Source organism: Oncorhynchus mykiss, chromosome 11, assembly GCF_057628025.1.
Source record: "Oncorhynchus mykiss isolate SJ-2025 chromosome 11, ASM5762802v1, whole genome shotgun sequence".
NCBI classification, from domain to species: domain Eukaryota; kingdom Metazoa; phylum Chordata; class Actinopteri; order Salmoniformes; family Salmonidae; genus Oncorhynchus; species Oncorhynchus mykiss.
Genome location: NC_143032.1, coordinates 20,691,232 through 20,707,792, shown reverse-complemented (window position 1 = coordinate 20,707,792; position 16,561 = coordinate 20,691,232). Strand labels below are relative to the sequence as shown.

Sequence of the window (16,561 nt, the reverse complement as noted above, 5' to 3'; positions counted from 1 at the left end):
ACCCACGCCCCGCCCCACACCAATCCCACCCCAACAATGACTATATAGTATCAGTTCTCTATGTCTGACGTGTAGTATGGAGTTGCGGTTCTGAGTATTGTTTCTTCATCCTAAGTAAAGTATTCTCAGTTTATTTATTCCTTATTCAGAGAGATTTGTCATTGAAGTTATCACATCCTTCATCCTGATATTACCAGATGTTGACCACTAGATGGTGCTGTTTCAATTTGGGTGCAATCAATGAGCTTAATTTCTCAGATCAAATTATATTTCAACAAAATGTTGTAGGAATGCTAATCTTATCTGTTTCTAACTACAGAAACGTTTTCATAACAATCTGAGATCAATCCGCTTCCATTTGTTTTTCTCCTCTCTGTTAATGACCTCTCTTATTAAAGCACAGGGAGGGAGTTTCTGTCTGATATGAGATCCATGCAATGGGGAATACTGATAAGAACACACACGGGTGAAAGCTCACTTAGCATTTCCTCTGCTGTTTTAAGCTCTGTTTTTTTAGTTGTTTTTTTTAACCTCTGATTGGAAGCAACGCTGGCACTCAACTTCTGAGTTCCATGGCAGTGGCTGCGGCATATGGAGAAATAATTGTGTTTCTGTTTAAATAAATGACTTCAACCCCCACCCCTCCCTACATCCTCACCTGCCCAGACTACTACCTCTGGAGACCTGTGGGTTCTTGCAATGCAGGAGGTTGCGATTTACCCAGGTAATGATCATTTCATATGACAACAGTCAGATGAACAAAACAACACAGAGTCAATGGAATTCTCCCAGGGCTTCCTGGCTGTTCGGGTTCTTCGTTTTATTCTGTTATTTAATTTATGTTGGATGATTGGGCCGCTGCCAGCAGACACAGTATACATCATCATGTGGGGGTATCCCTGGGCTGTGTTTGTAGAAAGAACTGGGTCAGAAATGTATCCTAATACATGCGATTTAATTTCAGCTATCTGCAAGTCATTTCGGTTTTAGTGGGTCATTGTCAATGCTGTGATTTCAATAGCCAAAAACACACTGGTTGGTTTCTTCCTTCAAATGCTTTATTGAACAATGAGGGTAGAATGGGAATTTATTTGGCTTACATTGTATGGGCTCAGTCATAAACAGTTTACAGAAAGATAGATATGTTTTCCATTAAGTAATACTGACATAGTCAGAACAATGTATACAGAAACAGTCATCATAATTTGACACATTTTAGAAATCATATCATTGTTGTAGTACTCGAGTCCAAGATTCGGACTTGACTCGGATCCATGTCACGATTTTCATGACTCGTGATTCGACTCGGACTCGACCAGTGATGGCTTGGACCCAGACTCAACCAGTAGTGACTTTGTTGTCAGAAAGTCTCTCTCCCTTGCATTATTCAACATTATAGCTACAACAGCAAATGTCAGATGGCTACTGTATTAGCTGTTCAAAACAGTCATTTATCCAACTTTCTACCTTACAAAATGTATCTTTGACTACTAACAAAGGACTGATGATTCGAGCATAAAGGACTCGGACTTGGACTGGAATGCTAGGGACTCGGACTCGAGATATAGTGACTTGACACTGAATCATGCTTTGTATATTCTATTATGTACATACTGTACTTCTCATAACTTTTTATTTATTTTTTCCTTCTACTTTTTATTACTTGTTATGTTTGGACTTCTCTATTTGGTATTTGATTCATGATTGATATTGTACTGCATCGTTGAGGAGGAGGGTTAGCAAGTAAGCATTTCACTGCACCATGTGCACGTGACCAATAAACTTTTTTTGGCTACATACCGTATTGAAAACTACTAAAATGTATGAAAACCATGTCAGTATCACTTCATTAAATTGTTCTCCTCTTGTCCTCTGCTTCAGAGAGCAGCGTGTGGCCTGGGAGATCACAGTGCGTGACAGGTCGGTCTGTGAGGGGACTTTTGAACAGAGCCACACCTACTACAGTGACTCGTCAGTGACATTGTGCTGGACCAACGGTTCATGGCCCGCCTTCCACCAACTCTCTACCATACAGCTTCACGGTGTCAAGAGAGTTCCCCTCAAATGTCCCAGCGCCATCAAGTGAGTTTGCTTTCTTTCCCTCCTCACCATTTTTTTCTTGTTCCCTCCATCTCCTACCACCCGTGCTTCTAGCCATCCAATATCAAATCATATTTGGGAGGTTTTGGTCCTTTGAGTGAAAAGAGCTCTCGTCTTTCAACTGCCCTCTCCCCTTCCCCCTCTGTCACCTCCACCCTTCAGGCCAGGCTGGAGGTCTCTGATGGCTCAGTTGGATATTGACACCATCTCTAAGAGCAGCCAGGTGATTGGTGGAGACAGACTGGTCAAGTTGGTGCTGCTGTCGCCAGGCATCGTCATCGGCATCTGGAGGGTAGGCCAACATTCACAGTATGTGCTGATGATGAGTTGATCTGTTGCTGATAATGATGGAAGAGGAGAACGATAACGAGGGTGATAATGATGGTATTGGTCTATTCCCCAATGATGATGAGGATAATTCGGAGGGGAAGGAAGATATTGAGTAATGATGGTGTTTCTCTATTCCCTGATGATAATAATTATGATGATCAGGAAGAGGATGATGATTAGGAGGGGAATAATATGATCTTAATGATTGAATAATGATGACGTCTATTCCCCGTTTCTCACCACAGGGCCAGTCGTCCATAGCCTTTGTGATGGCCACCTTCCACTACCACAGGCTGTTGGAAAGGAGTCTCCTGGGCTCGTCTGTTTGGTATGCAGCCCCTGTCTTCCCCCGCCCCCACCCGGGTCCAGGCCATCCGCAACTCTCTGTATTCACCTTTTTCCATAGCTTTATTACCCACAGATGGCCCGCTGGCTGCTTCAAAGTGTCTTTGAAGACGATGTCCCCTAACATGACTAAGGGTCAGATTCTTTGTTCCACTATTTAACCTGGAGTTATACATTATTCATATATTATTTTTGCTGCTTATTTGTTAAAAGTACATTAGTCTGTTAGTTTCTAAATAATGCTTGTGTTGTTGCAGTTCCCATTGCCAAGTGTACTCTATCTAGGCACTCTACTCTCAAACTCTTGAGAGTCAAGAAAATAGTTCATTTCAATATTTAACATCTATAAACCAATTTGAGTTCAGCTATTGACAATGATAAACTAATGGCACACAATCAGTCACTTCTTCTGGCCCTCAAATGTACACTTAGGGCCAATGTCAATAACATGCATGATAGTCTCTCCTGGCACAGAGTGGAGGAGAGATTGACTGCATCACTGCTTTGTAAGTAGTATTGACGTGAGGAATGTACCGAAATGTCTGTTCAGTCAGCTAACACACAGCTCAAAAACCCATACATACTCCACAAGACACGCAGTCAGGGGTCTCTTCACAGTCCCCAAGTCAGAACAGAGGCAGGGAAACGCATGGTACTGTATAGAGCAAAGTAACTCGAGGCAAGAAATCAAATTAAATTGGAAATAAAACATATAAAACAACAACACAAGGAACAATTCGGACTGTGAAGAGACACACGCACTCCCATGATTTGTTTAAATGTTATTTTGTTTAATATTTCTGTTGCTGTTCTTTTTTATTAGTGGTCTATATTTTGTCATGTTTTGTGTGGACCCCAGGAAGAACAGCTGCTGCTTCAACAGCTAATGGGGATCCGAATAAAATAAGAAATGTCTAAGATGATTTGTGCCTACTGCACACTGCCTCTACGTTGGTTCTGTGGGTTGATGTGACAGAGCTGTAGACTTGCAGATGGTGTGCTAACTCCCTCTCCTGGTGACAGGTGGGAATGGTCTTATAGGCCTCTGTTTTACATTAATTCTCTCTCGGTCTGTGTCTCTCTCATCTCTCTATCACTTTTTCTCCCAGCCCCTACAACATTCCAGAGAACAGGCCTCTTTTTGACGACGTGGACCCAAACTACGGTCTCCATGGTTACACGCTACACATTACCCTCCACAACACTGTGACGGAGATCATGTCTGGCCACTTCCCTCAGCTCTTCTGCCGGAAAGGTTAATAAACCACTGCCCACAGGGCTCAGGGTTATCATAGTCTCGCGTGGCCGTCCTTCCAAAGCTCGTCTCATTGACTCGTCTACTGAAAGTCTGGCGAGCTTAAGTGTTGTATTTTACATTTGAATGGAAGCGCTGGCGTTCATTTTCCATCTAGACACCGTACTCTACCCCTTTGTAGCTTCTTACTGAGGAGAACTTCCCCAGGCATTCAAACAGAAGGTGAGAAGCCTGGGCTCCTGAGGAGAATGATAGAGTTGGGTTGTTTTTAGCTTAGTGACACTGTTTAATATCAAGTCTACTGAAACTTCCTACAGTACTGTGTGCCCTCGATCAAGTTACTTAGTCAAGTCTTCATTCCTCTGCCTTGTAGTTGCTCTACACAGCTACTTGACCATAGGCTGTTGATGTGGTCCTTGTGGTTATCCAGGTCAGATCAATGAAGGTTTCATCCAGCTGAATGCCATCATCAGGAGTAACCAGTCTCAGCAGACCCCTCTCTCTGCCAGGGTCAGCCTGCCCTGGAGGTCTGATGCTCTGGAGGGGACTGTGAAGGTACAGGAAAGGAACACAGACTCACTTGTTTAGTTTACAGCAACCACCTGTCATAAGGCCTACCTAACGTTGACATAGCAATGAAATAACAGATGGCATAAACCATCAACACTTATTTTTAGCTAAAGCAGCATTTGTCTGTGTTTTTCTCTCTTCTCTCCTCTCTGTGTGTAGAACTGCTGCATGATGAGCCTGACTCTGCTGGATGAGTCCCAGATACCCTTCTGGTGTGTCAGCACGCCTGTCTCCATGGTGCTGGCCAATGAGGAGCCTTTCTCCTATGACTACCAGGGCCAGCACTTCCTGATCAAGTACAAGGATGCAGAGGGAAAGGTGTGTTTTTAGCTTTATTCAATTATCAGTTATTGGCAGATGCTGCCGTGACTTTTGTTTCTCTACCAAAGTGAATAATAATTATACTAATTTATGTATTATATTATTTCATACGATTGTGTGTAGGTACAGATGCACGTGGTGCTGCTGGAGGAACAGAGACAGTTCTTCCTTATTAATCTGGTTGTCTACATCAGCACAGTCAAAGTCAACCAGCACTTTGGGAGAGCCTATTAAGGCGACTGTTTAGGGGGTACTGTAAGTTTGTACTATATGATCTCTGCCTAGTTTTTTAAAGGTACATTTCCCTATGCCTAGAGCTGTTGTGGTGACCATATTACCGCCACACCGGCGGACACGAGTCATGAAGCCAGTCAAAAAAAAATACAGTTTAGTCACAGTAATTAGGCTTCTCCAAGCTCTGATGCTGCTGCTGGTCATTAGTAGCCTACCAAACTTGCTAACTGCCTGGTACTCAGCACTCATTGTCTCTCTAATCACTCTGACATCAATGCAAATGTATTCGAAAATCTAATCAAACACTTCATGAGAGCCCATCAGCTCATGTTACGCAACATTTCTATAGGCTATGCAATTGTGTGAGAAAACAGCTAATTAAAAGAGGAGGATCCCATCAGCTTTCTATAAGCTAGGCCTACTAAATTTATTTCTCAACTTTCTTAATATTAAGAACATTGCTTAAATTGAAAATAAACCACGGGGAAAAGTGTCCTCCTTTCGCTATTTAAGTGCATAGATAACATGTATTTTTTCCCACTGCCAGTTTCCATACAGGTGCATGATAATGGTCCATTCTAAATCAAAATAAATGTCACACACACATTATTTAGTAAATGTAAAGACAAGATTAAATCAAGAATAGTGAGTGACAATATTAGCCTATCACTTGTGAATTCTAAATTATTACTTGTGAATGATGCCCCCTATGTTTCGAATCATAGTTGCACACCTCGTGTATGTCACGGATCTCACCGAAGATGGTGCCTCTTCCTGTTCGGGTGGTGCTCGGCGGTCGTCGTCGCCGGCCTACTCGTTGCCACCGATCCCCTTTTCTGTTTCATTTAGTTTTGTCTGATTAGTTGCACCTGTTTCTTGTTTTGGTTTTGGGCTTTTTAAACCCGGTAGGCTTTTGTGCCGGCATGTTTTCTGTTATTTAATGTGTGTGATTTCTGTGGAAGTATTTTGTTCTCGAACCGTTTTGTCCTGTTGTTTTGGACTGGGTCTTATTGCGCCCGTGTGTGTGGCGTTGACCGACACTGTTGTTTTGGACTGGGTCTTATTGTACCCGTGTGTGTGGCGTTGACCGACACTGTTGTTTTGGACTGGGTCTTATTGCGCCCGTGTGTGTGGCGTTGACCGACACTGTTGTTTTGGACTGGGTCTTATTGCGCCCGTGTGTGTGGCGTTGACCGACACTGTTGTTTTGGACTGGGTCTTATTGCGCCCGTGTGTGTGGCGTTGACCGACACTGTTGTTTTGGACTGGGTCTTATTGTACCTGTGTGTGTGGTGTTGACCGACACTGTTGTTTTGGACTGGGTCTTATTGCACCCGTGTGTGTGGCGTTGACCGACACTGTTGTTTTGGACTGGGTCTTATTGTGCCCGTGTGTGTGGCGTTGACCGACACTGTTGTTTTGGACTGGGTCTTATTGCGCCTGTGTGTGTGGCGTTGACCGACACTGTTGTTTTGGACTGGGTCTTATTGTACCCGTGTGTGTGGTGTTGACCGACACTGTTGTTTTGGACTGGGTCTTATTGCACCCGTGTGTGTGGCGTTGACCGACACTGTTGTTTTGGACTGGGTCTTATTGCGCCTGTGTGTGTGGCGTTGACCGACACTGTTGTTTTGGACTGGGTCTTATTGCACCCGTGTGTGTGGCGTTGACCAACACTGTTGTTTTGGACTGGGTCTTATTGCACCCGTGTGTGTGGCGTTGACCGACACTGTTGTTTTGGACTGGGTCTTATTGCGCCCGTGTGTGTGGCGTTGACCGACACTGTTGTTTTGGACTGGGTCTTATTGCGCCTGTGTGTGTGGCGTTGACCGACACTGTTGTTTTGGACTGGGTCTTATTGTACCCGTGTGTGTGGCGTTGACCGACACTGTTTTGGACTGGGTCTTATTGTACCCGTGTGTGTGGCGTTGACCGACACTGTTGTTTTGGACTGGGTCTTATTGCGCCCGTGTGTGTGGCGTTGACCGACACTGTTGTTTTGGACTGGGTCTTATTGCACCCGTGTGTGTGTGTGGCGTTGACCGACACTGTTGTTTTGGACTGGGTCTTATTGCGCCCCTGTGTGTGGCGTTGACCGACACTGTTGTTTTGGACTGGGTCTTATTGCACCCGTGTGTGTGTGTGGCGTTGACCGACACTGTGGTTTTGGACTGGGTCTTATTGCGCCCGTGTGTGTGGCGTTGACCAACACTGTGGTTTTGTACTGGGTCTTATTGCGCCCGTGTGTGTGGCGTTGACTGACACTGTGGTTTTGTACTGGGTCTTATTGCGCCCGTGTGTGTGGCGTTGACCGACACTGTTGTTTTGGACTGGGTCTTATTGTGCCCGTGTGTGTGGCGTTGACCGACACTGTTGTTTTGGACTGGGTCTTATTGCGCCCGTGTGTGTGGCGTTGACCAACACTGTTGTTTTGGACTGGGTCTTATTGCGCCCCTGTGTGTGTGGCGTTGACCAACACTGTTGTTTTGGACTGGGTCTTATTGCGCCCGTGTGTGTGGCGTTGACCAACACTGTTGTTTTGGACTGGGTCTTATTGCGCCCGTGTGTGTGGCGTTGACCGACACTGTTGTTTTGGACTGGGTCTTATTGCACCCGTGTGTGTGGTGTTGACCAACACTGTTGTTTTGGACTGGGTCTTATTGTACCCATGTGTGTGGCGTTGACCAACACTCTTGTTTTGGACTGGGTCTTATTGCACCCGTGTGTGTGGCGTTGACCGACACTGTTGTTTTGGACTGGGTCTTATTGCACCCGTGTGTGTGGCGTTGACCGACACTGTTGTTTTGGACTGGGTCTTATTGTGCCCGTGTGTGTGGCGTTGACCGACACCGTTGTTTTGGGAATAAACATTCCACATATCAACTACCCTGCTCTCTGTGCCTGACTCCTCCACCCACTACTTCTAGAAGTACATGACAGAGTAGCCTAGCCTATAGGCCTGTATGTTTTAATAAGGTTTGTATCACAACTAAAGTTAAAAACATTACATTCATAACTGCATTTGTGGTCACTTTTGATAATGGTGTTTTCCGCTAGTGGAACGTTTGTGCTTATAGCCTACTACCATGTGCGCATTGCTGCACATATAATGTGAAGAGAGAGCCTAATAGTTTATCAACATTTTAAGCTAAAAGTGCTGATCTGTTGCGTCAGCCACATTGCATAAAAATATTTTTGGGATGTTAGATCCCAAATTAATACAACCACTATCAAATCCCACAACTGTCTCAGACTATGTTTGGAATATGTTTTTCTTGCACAGAATAGAATAGGTTGATTTTTGTACTATGGAGGTGATGAATTTGGATTTCTAAACTTCAAATATTATTCATCATTAGTTATGCTAGAGACATGAGGGGTGCCATAGTCTAGGGTCTACACCAGAAGTTAGGAGGAAGGTATATTAAGGTGCAATTAAGCTTGGAATGTACTGAGTGTAGGGAAAACGATCACATGTGGCCGGCATTGATAAGAGGAGAGAGCCATGAATTAGCGATGAAGGGTGTCCAGGTCACGTTAAGGGGGAAGGAACAGTTTATTGCCCGTATCACTTAGTTTCCTGCCTAGCAATAAAGATACAATGTTTAGCGAGAAGGAGGAGACTCCACCCAAAGTGGGGTATGTATACCACCACTGGTGGAACCATGTCTTTGTCGGTACAGCTGTTCGATCCTCTGAGATTAATAAATTTGGTTTGAGCTTTCATAGTGTCCGTCGAGTTCTTACTATGATAATTCGAACCGAGCAGGAGGGTAGATTCACATAGGCTAGTGCTTTTGCTATCCGTTAGGCCTACTTATCCTGTTGGCTGACGAAAAGTAAATGTGGACAGGTCATACAATATCTTCAATATGCACCTCGTAATTGGATAAGGACACGCGCAGTTCTGTCCCTGATGTGTCTGCCTTAAGTTTTAGCCTGTGAGAAAGACCCAATTACGTGACGGAGAGCTGTATGAGTGAGAGACTCATCGGATTGCACAGCACACTCAGGGAGAAGGGCACAACGCAACACTCCAGGATGTAAAAGGCATGGATATTTTTAGGGTGCATTACGGCCACAAAGGGAATGCCGCTGTGAACTTCGAGGCATTTTCAAGTGCTTGTCAAATTGTGAAGAAGTGACTATTGGAGTGTGTACAGCCTGCACAAAAAAACAGCAGAGCTCATGCCTTTCAAGCGACTTTTTTCGAATCATCATTAGTCTCATCATGAAGAATTACAATCTATTATAAATTAAAACATATAGCCCAACGTTTGTAGAACAACTAAAGTTACATTAATAACTCTAAATTAAGCAGATAGGAGGACCTGTTTCTTTGTTAAGCGCTCAACACAGAATAGACGCATGTGACACTCCCTCAAATCCTTTGGAGAAAATGTCCTTTCTATTTTATTCAGCTTTGTTTAATTGTATTCTTCATAATATAAAATAATGCCACAGAATTATAAGCAAATCTTGTCTGATAAATGAACTAGTGTAGCCCACAGCCATTTGGCATAGTCATTTTAAAATGGCTTGTAGGCTATGTGTGGAAGCCAGGAGATGCTAAATGTGTTTATGTTAATTAACAGGTCAATTACCTGAGACAGACCAGTTGTTTGCTTGACAATCCCCTGCCGACAATTTTGTGACAGCCACAGCCCTACCTATGCCCCAAAAGATCTTTAAAAATACATCATCTGTTATGTGTTTGTGTGTTTCTTGTCCTTTGTGGGAGGCACAATGTGTTTGTCATGGTGACAGCAGATAATATCATAGCCCTGTTGGAATACTTGCTGAATATTTCATGCTAAATTATATTATATTTCAATACAAGTGCCAGACTAAGTTACCATGGTTCAGACATGGAGGGCTCTATTTGAACAAACCCAAACAAATGTAATGGTACATCTAACATGCTGACTAGACCGGCCACATTACATGTCCAAGCTGTTATTTAATTATTTCATCCAAACTGCTTACAAAGATCCAGCAAAAAAAAGGACCATATGCATTTCAGGTAAAATAACAACCCACTGTTTATCTCCCAGGACAAATTAGCTATCTACAGTAAACTAGCTAAATGTCCATGAATGTTTTGTGTGTTCCGACCTGTCTCAAAGTTAATAAGAGTTGCTCCTCAGTTGGTTTTGGTATTTTAATCTGCATGAATGCGTCTGGTGGCAAAAATGGCAAGATGGCAGATGCACGCGTGGGGCCGGTTTGGTCAAGTTTTAAACTCTGGCGGTCGCTATAGGTTCAGGGGTGTGTCAAATACTTTTGTTATTTTCACAACCAGAATTAGGGGCGCAGCAATTTGAATAAACAAGGTAAGTGTGTAAGCAAGTTGAAGGTGTGTCGAGGCTTGACGCCTCACGGGCCAATCGGGACGTTCTCCATGGCTAAATATGTGGTTGCTTCAAGTTGTGTATTTACGGTCCTTTATGTAATTGCCTTGTCATCAACTCTAATTTGAATGTTAGTCCGTTGTAGCCTAGTTTGTTAAATAGCCTACAGAAACTAAATGTACACCTATCCCATATTTGCAAAACATGTTTTTGAACAGTAATTGCATGGCTTCCATATGGAAATATATTGATAACATAGCATTCACACTGATATTGGCCCACTGTAAAGTGCATTATGTCTGAGCCATGGATATGCCTAACGTTGTCAATAAGCAAGATTGAATTCACTATTGATAACACTAAACGAAAATTATAACGAAAGTTATCAACACCGACCATACCGACCACTTATTGCAGGCATTTTACTGATATCGTTCATTACGATAAGTAGTTTATACTAGAGAAATGTGAAGTTTGGAATTAAATACATTTGCTAATATGGGTGATATGGGACAATTGATGGCTACTACAATAAAACTAGTAGTAGTAGTTGAAATGATCATTTAATAAAACTGGTGCACATTAATGTTATAAATGTGTCATTATATTAATCGTTGGCGCATCAATCCATGCAATTTATGAAGACCTAAAAAGACAGCAAATAATTCTAATCAAATTAAAATAAAATAAAACAACTTGTTTGAAATAGCCTATGTCTAAATAAAGTTACAGACACCATAATTGCTTCCCGTGGGCATATCATTTTAGGCCTAAAACTACGTAGACTACGTAGACTTTTCACGTGAGCTGGAAACGGTCCAATATAAAGATCAAGGGGAACGCCTACTCGCTGTTACTGCTCCAAAATATACAGTGCCTTCAGAAAGTATTTACAGCCCTTGACCTTTTCCACATTTTGTTGTGTTATAACCTGAATTTAAAATAGATTAAATTTAGATTTTTTGGGGTCACTGGCCTACACACAATACCCCATAATGTCAGAGTGGAATTGTGTTTTTTAATTTTTTTTTAATACTAATGAATTACAAATGAAAAAGTGATGGCTTGAGTCAATTAGTATTCAACCCCTTTGTTATGGCAAGCCTAAATAAGTTCAGGAGTAAAAATGTGCTTTACAAGACATAATAAGTTGCATGGACTCACTATGTGCGCAATAATAGTGTACCCCACACATGCAATTATCTGAGGTCCCTCAGTCAAGCACTGAATTTCAAATCCAGATTCAACCACGAAGAGGGAGGTTTTCCTATGCCCCGCAAAGAAGGGCACCTATTGGTAGATGGGTAAAAACATTTAAACTGACATTGAATGTTCTGTTGAGCATGTTGAAGTTATTGATTACACTTTGGATGGTGTATCAATACACCCAGTCACTACAATGATAGAGGCATCCTTCCCAAGTCATTTGCAAGAGAGGAAGGAAATCCCTCAGGGATTTCACCATGAGGTCAATGGTGACTTTAAAAGAGTTACAGTTTAATGGCTGTGATAGGAGAAAACAGAGGATGGATCAACAACATGGTAGTTGCTCCACAATACTAACGTAATTGACAGAGTGAAAAGAAGAAAGCCTGTACAGAATAAAAATATTCCAAAACATGCATCCTGTTTGCAACAAGGCACTAAAGTAATACTGCAAAAAAAATGTGACCAAGCAATTCTCTTTTTGTCCTGAATAAAAGTGTTATGTTTGGGGCAAATCCAATACAACACATTACTGAGTACCCCTCTCCATATTTTCAAGCATAGTGATGGCTGCATCATGTTATGGGTATGCTTGCAGTAGTTATGGACTGGGGAGTTTTTCAGGACAAAAAATAAATGGAATTGATCTAAGCACAGGCAAAATCCTAGAGAAAAACCTTGTTCAGGCAGCTTTCTACCAGATACTGTGCGATGAATTCACCTTTCAGCAGGATGCTAACCTAAAATACAAGGCCAAATTTACACTGGAGTTGCTTACCAAGAGGACATTGAATGTTCCTGAGTTGCCGAGTTACAGTTTTGACTTAAATCTACTTGAAAATCTATGGCAAGACCTGAAAATGTTTGTCTAGCAATGATCAACAACCAATTTGACAGAGCTTGAACAATGTTGAAAATAATAATGGGAAAATGTTGCACAATCCAGGTGTGGAAAGCTCTTAGAGACTTAACCAGAAAGACTCAGCTGTAATCACTGCCAAATGTGCTTCTACATCGTATTGACTCAAGGGTGATACTTATGTAAATTGATATTTTCTGTGTTTCTTTTTCAATACATTTGAAAAAATGTCTAAAACATGTTTTCACTTTGTCATCATGGTGTTTTGTGTGTAGGTGGGTCCCCCAAAAAATTGATTGATTTAATTCAGGTGGTAACACAACAAAATGTTCAATACATCAATGGCTATGAATACTTTCTTAAGGCACTGCAAATGCCATTATCGTGTATGTGATGTAAGTAGTTTAGAGGCCTCTCTTTTAAAAAATGCTACAGTAAAAATATTTCTAGTCCATAATATAGACAGATGAGTAGTTGTTCTCTATTAATCCATTGAGTTTGCTGACATGGATTATGTATGTGTGCCATTCAGAAGGTTGGGCAAGACAAAAGATTTAAATGCCTTTGAATGGGGTATGGTGGTAGGGGCCGAGCGCACCGGTTTGAGAGAGTCAAGAGCTGCTGTTTATTTTTTCACACTCAACAGTTTCCCGTCTGTATCAAGAATGGTCTGCAACCCAAAGGACATCCAGCCAACTTGACATAATTGCGGGAAGCATTGGAGTCAACATGGCCCAGCATCCCTGTGGAACACTTGACACCTTGTATAGTTCATGCCCCGATGAATTGAGGCTGTTCTGAGGGTATAAGGGGGGTGCAACTCAATATTAGGAAGATGTTCTTAATATTTTGTACACTCAGTGTATATACAGTGCATTCGGGGAAGTGCACCAGTCCCTACTGCAGCAAAGCACCCTGGGGATGTGATGAAAGAAATAAAAGCTGAAATAAATCATTCTCCCTTCTATTATTCTGACATTTCACATTCTTAAAATAAAGTGGTGATCCTAATTGACCAAAGACAGGGAATTTTTACCAGGATTAAATGTCAGGAATTGTGAAAAACTGAGTTTAAATGTATTTGGCTAAGGTGTCTGTAAACGTGTGACTTCAACTGTACTTCCGTCTGAAGGCATATACTTCCGCGTATGCTGTGCATTGCTACCGAACCAAAAAATAAAACAAATTGAATAAGTCAATACAATTTGTCTCACTTTTTGAATGAACTTACTGGGTATAAACATATCACATCACACAATTCACTGGCGACACTAAATCTGTTTAGAAGAGGTTGAGAGATCGGAGCGTCTCTCCTTGTTAAGCATTTCCCATAATACCATAATGTTCATGCAAATTCTACAGTGCAGATGGCTTGACCGAGGTTTCCATTTAGGTTGACCGCAGTGCCAATTTGACTTTGTCCATCAGTCGAAGTAGACTATCATGTCTGTCAGCAAAAGCTATGGGAATTAAACACTCTTTAAAAACAATGTTGAAAAGAGGATAATGTTAGCTAACCCCGCTAGGTTGGCCTACGTTGTTTGGAGAAAAAGGTGCATTGGGTCTAATTACCACTATGTTTAGTCAACTGTGCAAAGTTTCTACCAGTAGCTTGCAAAGTAAACATCAACTAACAGTACATCGGCAAATGCGCTTGACAGGCAGAGCCTGGGAAATGAACCTAAACCACTCGTCAGGTAGGGTTCACTTTTATTTTATATCACTCAAACATCCAATTAAAGTGAATCAAGTCAAATCAATTTGTCTCACTTTTTGAATGAAGTTACTGGGTATGAACATATCACATCATCATATCACAATTCACTAGCGTGTGGCGACACAAAATCTCTTGAGAGGTTCAGATATTGGAGTGTCTCTCCCTGTCAAGCATATTCTGCGTGCATGCAAATTCTATAGGGCAGATGGCTTGACAGAGTTTTTTCATTTCCAGGATAGTTTGACCGCAGTAAATTGGCTAGCTCTCTAATAACAGATCACATCAATATGGCTAGTTAAGGTAACTGTCAGGGGATAAACTACAGGGCTATATCCAAATATTTTCTGATTTTCATGTCTTCTGTAATGGTGATGACAGATGTCCGACTGACAACTTAACCATGACGAGGACTTGACGATGTCAAGCTCTTTCCAAAAGCCTAATCTCTGATGAAGCAAGCTAAATGACATGTTTGCTTTACTATCTAGCTAGCTACATGCCAAATGGATAGGCTTCCCTCACCTATCAAAAATTACATGATCAATTGATGTTTACTGATCATGAAAGCATGCAGTTACTTGCTGTATAAGTTGATAGACCGTTGATAGAGCTAAACATGAGCTAAACATGGAATAATTGGAAATGTGTAGTTCTGACTGCTCTTCAAGAGGTGATGATATTAAACCAAATAGTTAACATTTATTAAACACTCCCTTGAAAATAGTAGTTGTCTGTCAGGATTTGGCCAGGATTGTTCCGGTTTTGGCCACTAGATGCCCCCATTGTGCATTTTGACCCTTTTGTTTTCCCTTGATTCCAGTTATTATTTGCACCTGTGCCTCGTTTCCCTTGAATGTATTTAAACCCTTAGTTTTCCTCAATTCTTTGCTCTGTGTTTGAATGATAGCACCCAGACCCAGCGATGCTGTGAACATTTGGTGCGCCAGTTGGACGCTCTTGTGGTAATCTGTTTTTGGTGTCTTTAATTTTTTTTGATTGTCTTTTGAGTTTGTTTTTTTTGCTGTACCTACCACCTTGTGGCTTTACCTTTTTCTCTTGGAATTACTTTTGACGTTGTGGATTTATATTTTTGCCTGAACTTTCCTTTTTACTTTATTAAAACACCGTCTCAAGTACTGCTGTGTCTGCCTCATGTTCTGGGTTCAGCCAACTATTAATGGCTCAGTTTGCTAAGTGACTGTTTCTCCCACCGGAGACCCGAGTTCGTAACCGGGTCTTGACAGTTGTCAATGGTTTTAGTGGAGCTGGGGGTCTCATTGCTCCAGCAGCCAAATCGAACACACTGCACCGTATTGTGATGTTCTATTGAGATCGACCTATATAAAAAGCACAATGTCTGTTGAATGTTTTTGCTGCTCGTGATATTTTAAAACATTGGTGATGTAGCCTACATAAGGCTACTGTGTGGGTCTCCGCTGGCAAAATCAGTGCCATAACCAATTGCGTTATCCCTAAGATTTTGGTCGGTTTTAAATGTCCCTAGTTGTGCTCACTGAATTATTGCCGTATTGGCGCACGTTTTTAAGGACACACCTCAACGCCTGCGAGCTGATATAGGACAGGTACATTGCCAACTTTGGTGTTAGGGCTGGAACGTTTTTACATAACGAACTTGCAAACTAACATGCGTTTGACACTAAGCGCTACCATAACGCCAGCTGAAAATAGAGCCCAGAATGTGAGCAAGGAAACAAGGGCAGTTTTGTGAATAAAGTTTCAACTAAAGTCACATTAAACTAGCAGAATGCAACTAATCAATACCGGTCTTTATTTGTGTATGGTTTTTGTGATTCCAATCTATTTGTTAATCTTTGAGAGCCCACAGGACAGAATCCCTATAAGGTTTTTTGCTTGTTACACATTTGAGTATTCAAGTTTCTGATTTGTTTTTTTGATTTAGCTATTACCCCAATTGCATTGCTAACCATTATGCAATTCCTTTCAGATGAAAACAGTGTTTAATGCTGACTGAAGACTCAGTCTACTAGTTGAGTTAGAATTATGACCTCAGGTCAGTCATTGGAACCAGTAACCGCCATTGCAACCTAATCCCTATATAGTGCACTGCTTTTGACCAGGCGAATAGGGTGCCATTTTGGAGGCACCCACAGTGTGTGGGCATCTGGTGTGTTGCGGATGGACTTTCAAACACAAACCCTAGGTTTAACTCTATTAGAACTGATTCTATTCTTGGACCCTTAGTTTTTCCATGACCATGTGACCTGACTTGGAAAAAATCCTCACTGAATCAA

At 41.8% G+C, this 16,561-nt stretch overlaps 1 protein-coding gene across 3 annotated transcripts in view; it reads left to right on the top strand.

Annotated features, from left to right (window-relative positions):
* Positions 1 to 13,770, top strand: part of fbxo15 (F-box protein 15) — a 35,236-nt gene extending 21,466 nt beyond the window's left edge. The window contains exons 6-13 of one of the 3 annotated variants that reach the window (XM_090189715.1): positions 1,882 to 2,082; positions 2,263 to 2,392; positions 2,676 to 2,758; positions 3,885 to 4,030; positions 4,461 to 4,585; positions 4,760 to 4,918; positions 5,045 to 5,171; positions 13,218 to 13,770. In XM_090189715.1, the coding sequence (XP_090045841.1) occupies positions 1,882 to 2,082; positions 2,263 to 2,392; positions 2,676 to 2,758; positions 3,885 to 4,030; positions 4,461 to 4,585; positions 4,760 to 4,918; positions 5,045 to 5,155 (955 nt within the window). In that variant the 3' untranslated portion in view covers positions 5,156 to 5,171; positions 13,218 to 13,770. Of the gene's footprint in view, positions 1 to 1,881; positions 2,083 to 2,262; positions 2,393 to 2,675; positions 2,759 to 3,884; positions 4,031 to 4,460; positions 4,586 to 4,759; positions 4,919 to 5,044; positions 5,647 to 13,217 lie in introns of those variants that run through there. The other 2 variants (XM_021620462.3, XM_090189714.1) reach the window with 2 other exon arrangements.
* Positions 13,771 to 16,561: the final 2,791 nt, after the last annotated feature.